Raw genomic sequence first — 7,500 nt, 5'->3', positions numbered from 1 at the left:
AGAGGGAGAAGGAGAGAGGAGACAGAGAGAGGATAGAGAGGAGACACAGAGAGAGAGAGAGAGAGGGAGAGAGAGGAGACAGAGAGAGGATAGAGAGGAGACACAGAGAGAGAGAGAGGGAGAGGGAGAGAGGAGACAGAGAGAGGGAGAGAGGGAGAGAGAGGAGACCGAGAGAGGAGAGAGAGAAGACAGAGGGAGAGAGGACGAGTCTGTACACACTGCCACCAGGATATATCCAAACACAATTACATTTCCTATGTACATGTCTCAAATATGAAGGCTTAAGAACCAAATATTTCCAAAAATTCGAAAAACCTAAACCAGGCTTCACTACCTACACTGAGGACAAAAAGCTTCCTTTGTTATTAGGGAAAGATAAAAACAGGGCTATGGCTAGCAGCTAAATATGTCTTCTCCTGCCACAATACAAGGAACAATAAATAGAGAATTGTATAGATTATCATTTCTTTTCTAATTTATTATTTTAGTTATTTGTATTCTTTTTTTATATATTGTTTCAATGTACTCTCTGAGGGAACTGCACAGCAGTTGTATAGTATCTGCATTTATATTATTATAATATTTATAATATATATTTTATATATATAATATTTACTTGTATTATTATTATTATTATTATTATTATTATTACATCAGATGTATTTACTCCATGTCATTTTATATGTATGTTTATTCTTATGCTTTGGCAACACAGATGTATTTTTTTGAGAGAGAGAGAGAGCGAGAATTAAAAGAAACGTAAAAAATGCGACAAAGCATCAAACCAAAATGTTTGGAGTATTTTAATATTTAAATAACCGAAGAGAAGGAAGAGAAAAGAAAGGAACAGAACAGGCTCCCAGGAAGAGAAATGCCGCGGTGAGGAACCGGTGCAGGTCTGGACTGATAATGTGAGCCGAGGATCGCAGGTTGGCCTCCTCCCTAATGATGCTGTTGTCAGGTCATTATCACACAGAATTACACTGCTCCTCTTGTTTATCTCGCTCCCTCCCTCCCTCCCTCCCTCCCCTCCCTCCCTCCCTCATTGGATCCGGGCCACGTCCCACATACCAGGTACCTCCTCCTCCTTTTGTTTTATTCATGTCCCGTTTCTATCGAGGTCACGTTAAATTGAGATAAAGAAACACAACTCTCGCTCAGGTTTTCTTGCCTTTTTTTCTGCCTTGGATATCTATCTGTCTCCCACACACAGGGGGGAGGCATCAGACAGTTTCTACCTATGTTGACATGGGCCTGAACTGTGCATGGTTCCTGACAAATAAACCAATAAATACAAAAAGGCCATGAAAAAGGCGACGAGAAAGTGACAAAGGAGGCGAAAAAGCGACGAAAAAGTGATCAAAAGGTGTCGAAAAGGTAAAAAAAAACTATTTCTACCTATGTTATGGGACTTACAGAAATATCAGACAGTTTCTACCTATGTCGACAAAAAGGAGGCATAAAGGCGACAACCAAAAGGCGACGAATAAGGCGACAAATAAATTATTTCTACCTATGTTATAGGACTTATAGAACCAGAAGTATCAGACAGTATCTACCTATGTTGACATGGGCCTGAGCTGTGCAAGGTCCCTGACAAATAAACTAATAAATACAAAAAGGCAACGAAAAAGTGCCAAAGGAGGGGAAAAGGCAACCCAAAAAGCACCAAAAAAGTGACCAAAAGGTGAAGACAAAGACAACAGAAAAGGCAACAGAAAACTATTTCTACCTATGTTATGGGACTTATAGAAACAGAAATATCAGACAGTATCTACCTATGTTATGGGACTTATAGAAACAGAAATATCAGACAGTATCTACCTATGTTATGGGACTTATAGAAACAGAAATATCAGACAGTGTCTACCTATGTTATGGGACTTATAGAAACAGAAATATCAGACAGTATCTACCTATGTTATGGGACTTATAGAAACAGAAATATCAGACAGTGTCTACCTATGTTATGGGACTTATAGAAACAGAAATATCAGACAGTGTCTACCTATGTCATGGGACTTATAGAAACAGAAATATCAGACAGTGTCTACCTATGTTATGGGACTCATAGAAACAGAAATATCAGACAGTGTCTACCTATGTTATGGGACTCATAGAAACAGAAATATCAGACAGTGTCTACCTATGTTATGGGACTTATAGAGACAGAAATATCAGACAGTGTCTACCTATGTTATGGGACTCATAGAAACAGAAATATCAGACAGTGTCTACTTATGTTATGGGACTCATAGAAACAGAAATATCAGACAGTGTCTACTTATGTTATGGGACTTATAGAAACAGAAATATCAGACAGTGTCTACCTATGTTATGGGACTCATAGAAACAGAAATATCAGACAGTGTCTACCTATGTTATGGGACTCATAGAAACAGAAATATCAGACAGTGTCTACCTATGTTGACAAAAGGGGACCAAAAAGGCGATGACAAAGAACTACTTCCATGTCCCTGTTCTGCAGGTATTCCACGTAAAGTGTGAAGAAGTCTCCCGGCTAATCCTGCCTTGTACAGACTGAAGTTGGAGAAACACATAGCTAGCTCATGTAGCCTTACCTAGCTACTGAGCATGTAGTCCTTACCTAGCTACTGAGCATGTAGTCTTACCTAGCTACTGAGCATGTAGTCCTTACCTAGCTACTGAGCATGTAGTCCTTACCTAGCTACTGAACATGTAGTCTTACCTAGCTACTGAGCATGTAGTCCTTACCTAGCTACTGAGCATGTAGTCCTTACCTAGCTACTGAACATGTAGTCTTACCTAGCTACTGAGCATGTAGTCCTTACCTACCTACTGAGCATGTGGTCTTACCTAGCTACTGAGCATGTAGTCCTTACCTAGCTACTGAACATGTAGTCTTACCTAGCTACTGAGCATGTAGTCCTTACCTACCTACTGAGCATGTAGTCCTTACCTAGCTACTGAGCATGTAGTCCTTACCTAGCTACTGACCATGTAGTCTTACCTAGCTACTGAGCATGTAGTCCTTACCTAGCTACTGAGCATGTAGTCCTTACCTAGCTACTGAGCATGTAGTCTTACCTAGCTACTGAGCATGTAGTCTTACCTAGCTACTGAGCATGTAGTCTTACCTAGCTACTGAGACTGAGCATGTAGTCTTACCTAGCTACTGAGCATGTGGTCCTTACCTAGCTACTGAGCATGTAGTCCTTACCTAGCTACTGAGCATGTAGTCTTACCTAGCTACTGAGCATGTGGTCCTTACCTAGCTACTGAGCATGTGTAGTCTTACCCTAGCTACTGAGCATGTAGTCCTTACCTAGCTACTGAACATGTAGTCTTACCTAGCTACTGAGCATGTAGTCCTTACCTAGCTACTGAGCATGTAGTCTTACCTAGCTACTGAGCATGTAGTCTTACCTAGCTACTGAGCATGTAGTCCTTACCTAGCTACTGAGCATGTAGTCCTTACCTAGCTACTGAGCATGTAGTCTTACCTAGCTACTGAGCATGTAGTCCTTACCTAGCTACTGAGCATGTAGTCTTACCTAGCTACTGAGCATGTAGTCTTACCTAGCTACTGAGCATGTAGTCCTTACCTAGCTACTGAGCATGTAGTCTTACCTAGCTACTGAGCATGTAGTCTTACCTAGCTACTGAGCATGTAGTCTTACCTAGCTACTGAGCATGTAGTCTTACCTAGCTACTGAGCATGTAGTCCTTACCTAGCTACTGAGCATGTAGTCTTACCTAGCTACTGAGCATGTAGTCTTACCTAGCTACTGAGCATGTAGTCCTTACCTAGCTACTGAGCATGTAGTCCTTACCTAGCTACTGAGCATGTAGCCTTACCTAGCTACTGAGCATGTAGTCTTACCTAGCTACTGAGCATGTAGTCTTACCTAGCTACTGAGCATGTAGTCCTTACCTAGCTACTGAGCATGTAGTCCTTACCTAGCTACTGAGCATGTAGTCTTACCTAGCTACTGAGCATGTAGTCTTACCTAGCTACTGAGCATGTAGTCTTACCTAGCTACTGAGCATGTAGTCTTACCTAGCTACTGAGCATGTAGTCTTACCTAGTAATGAGCATGTAGTCCTTACCTAGCTACTGAGCATGTAGTCTTACCTAGCTACTGAGCATGTAGTCTTACCTAGCTACTGAGCATGTAGTCCTTACCTAGCTACTGAGCATGTAGTCTTACCTAGCTACTGAGCATGTAGTCCTTACCTAGCTACTGAGCATGTAGTCTTACCTAGCTACTGAGCATGTAGTCTTACCTAGCTACTGAGCATGTAGTCCTTACCTACCTACTGAGCATGTAGTCTTACCTAGCTACTGAGCATGTAGTCCTTACCTAGCTACTGAGCATGTAGTCCTTACCTAGCTACTGAGCATGTAGTCCTTACCTAGCTACTGAGCATGTAGTCTTACCTAGCTACTGAGCATGTAGTCCTTACCTAGCTACTGAGCATGTAGTCTTACCTAGCTACTGAGCATGTAGTCTTACCTAGCTACTGAGCATGTAGTCCTTACCTAGCTACTGAGCATGTAGTCTTACCTAGCTACTGAGCATGTAGTCTTACCTAGCTACTGAGCATGTAGTCTTACCTAGCTACTGAGCATGTAGTCTTACCTAGCTACTGAGCATGTAGTCTTACCTAGCTACTGAGCATGTGCGACTCCCAACAAAGATGTTACAGAAGTTGAGATGTCTCACTCTGTAGCTAAAACAGAGACCTGAACACAGGGTGAAAAGAGGAGCTGCAGCAATGTGCAGTACAACAACAATATGGTGTTTTTAGATAATTAAACCACGTAAACCTATTCTGGTACAACCTCTGAATACAATTATGAACCTGAAAATGAGCAGAATAACGCTTCTTTAACTCTTTCCGAATCCCTTTTCTCAACACGTGTCAGCCCTTTAATGACTGTCCTCCTGCTGCAGGACCAGTGGGGCCACTTGGAGGAAATCGAGCTGGTGAACGATGGATCTGGTTTGGGTTTCGGCATCGTGGGAGGGAGAGCGACCGGCGTGGTGGTCCGGACTCTCCTCCCAAACAGCGTGGCCGACAAGGTACGTTCAGCTGACAGAGTGTTATATCATAATTAGGGATTCACCGAATCCAGATAATTTTGGGCTTCGGCCCGAATACCAAACCCACTGGTTGTGATTGTGCTGACTCCTCCTCCCATCATCAGTCCATGAACACAGTAAACACATGAATGAAGTAAACGGGAACTGGCCTTCCTTTGCTGTACCTGAAGGTGTGTGTGTGTGTGTGTGTGTGTGTGTGTGTGTGTGTGTGTGTGTGTGTGTGTGTGTGTGTGTGTGTGTGTGTGTGTGTGTGTGTGTGTGTGTGTGTGTGTGTGTGTGTGTGTGTGTGTGTGTCTCTGTGTGTGTGTCTCTGTGTGTGTGTCTGTGTGTGTGTCTGTGTGTGTGTGTGTGTGTGTGTGTGTGTGTGTGTGTGTGTGTGTGTGTGTGTGTGTGTGTGTGTGTGTGTGTGTGTGTCTGTGTGTGTGTGTCTCTGTCTGTCTGTCTGTCTGTCTGTCTGTCTGAGTTCACCTGTTCGTTCTGACCACGGTGGGAGATCTGCAGCAGGAGAAGTTAACTCTCTCCTTGATCTCATGGTGTTGATGGACAAGGAGAACCAGGAAATCAGTTGGGGGGTGGGATAAATGCGTGTGTGGGTGGGTGGGTGTGGGTGGGTGTGTGTGTGTGGGCATGTGGGCTCTCATGCTTTGCTCTCCTCCAATCAGGACGGTCGTCTCCGCACAGGTGACCACATCCTTTGCATCGGGGCCACGCCCACCACCGGCCTCTCCAGTGACCAGGTGGTCAAAGTGCTGCAGGGCTGTGGCAGTTACGTGACGCTGCTGATCGCCAGGGATCCCCGGGGTCAGAGGTCAGCAGCCGCGCCTCCACCTCCACCTCCAGACTTTGCCCCCGTCTCCTCCTTACCCCCCGGACCTCCGAACCTGCCACAACGCCGCCACAGCAAGACGGTGAGCAGTCACAAGAACCACCATCATCACAAGTCCACTAACAGTTCTGTTTACAGAGATATACCTTTTAGTTAAAGAGTAAGATCCTTTTAGTTTAACATGAAACAGCCTCAAAATCACCATCACCTAAATCCACCAGACTCCATGTAAATAATCAGGACTTTTAGCGTGTATAGAGCCAGCATATTTCCACCAGACTCCATGTAAATAATCAGGACTTTTAGTGTGTATAGAGCCAGCATATCTCCACCAGACTCCATGTAAATAATCAGGACTTTTAGTGTGTATAGAGCCAGCATATCTCCACCAGACTCCATGTAAATAATCAGGACTTTTAGCGTGTATAGAGCCAGCTTATCTCCACCAGACTCCATGTAAATAATCAGGACTTTTAGCGTGTATAGAGCCAGCATATCTCCACCAGACTCCATGTAAATAATCAGGACTTTTAGCGTGTATAGAGCCAGCATATCTCCACCAGACTCCATGTAAATAATCAGGACTAAAAGCGTGTATAGAGCCAGCTTATCTCCACCAGACTCCATGTAAATAATCAGGACTTTTAGCGTGTATAGAGCCAGCATATCTCCACCAGACTCCATGTAAATAATCAGGACTTTTAGCGTGTATAGAGCCAGCATATCTCCACCAGACTCCATGTAAATAATCAGGACTTTTAGCGTGTATAGAGCCAGCATATCTCCACCAGACTCCATGTAAATAATCAGGACTTTTAGTGTGTATAGAGCCAGCATATCTCCACCAGACTCCATGTAAATAATCAGGACTTTTAGCGTCTATAGAGCCAGCATATCTCCACATGTAAATGGGTGAATTAAGGGTTTATTTCAACCAAACCAGAGTGGTGATTGTTGGAACAGTGGAAAGATGAACCAAGACGGCTTTTGGTAGTTTTATTTAGTTTCTGTCCTGATTATTATTTACATGGAGTCTGGTGGAGTCTGGCAATAGCAATTTCGCAGATGTTTTTATGTTTTTAAAAAAAACGATCTTACTCTTTAACTAAAAGGTCTATCTCTGTAGGGATCCATCCCATAATGTTGTCAGACACTTAGAATAATTATCTGAGTCTGACAGCGGCAACAACAGAACTTTTAGTGGACACTAACTGAAGGTGCGCAATTGCCCATTAATGTTACATTGCAGCTTAATTTTTTGTGTTTGTTGAATAATCTGCAAAATAAAACTCCATAAAATGCATGTTTCTTTTTGAACAATGCACATATGGACTCTGTGTGTGTGTGTGTGTGTGTGTGTGTGTGTGTGTGTGTGTGTGTGTGTGTGTGTGTGTGTGTGTGTGTGTGTGTGTGTGTGTGTGTGTGTGTGTTTCAGCCCAACCTGGAGGGGTACGAGGTTCACGAGGTCCCTCTCAGCAGGAACGACGGCCAGAGTCTCGGCATCTCCATCATCGGCTACAACCCTCTGACCAGCTCCGGTAGATCAGCTCATTCACACACCGCTACCTGCCAAACGGCATTTTT

General features: G+C 43.5%; 1 protein-coding gene across 1 annotated transcript in view; it reads left to right on the top strand.

Annotated features, from left to right (window-relative positions):
• Nucleotides 1–7,500, top strand: part of LOC114552150 (inaD-like protein) — a 62,646-nt gene that overhangs the window by 18,447 nt on the left and 36,699 nt on the right. Inside the window, exons 8-10 of the mRNA XM_028572788.1 lie at nt 4,941–5,069; nt 5,753–5,998; nt 7,352–7,454. Of these exons, the coding sequence (XP_028428589.1) occupies nt 4,941–5,069; nt 5,753–5,998; nt 7,352–7,454 (478 nt within the window). The remainder of the gene's footprint in view (nt 1–4,940; nt 5,070–5,752; nt 5,999–7,351; nt 7,455–7,500) is intronic.

The sequence above is a fragment of the Perca flavescens genome, unplaced genomic scaffold (genome assembly GCF_004354835.1).
Source record: "Perca flavescens isolate YP-PL-M2 unplaced genomic scaffold, PFLA_1.0 EPR50_1.1_unplaced_scaf_8, whole genome shotgun sequence".
Lineage (NCBI taxonomy): Eukaryota > Metazoa > Chordata > Actinopteri > Perciformes > Percidae > Perca > Perca flavescens.
Note: the sequence above shows the minus strand (reverse complement) of the source record. Positions and strands in the feature narration are given on the sequence as shown.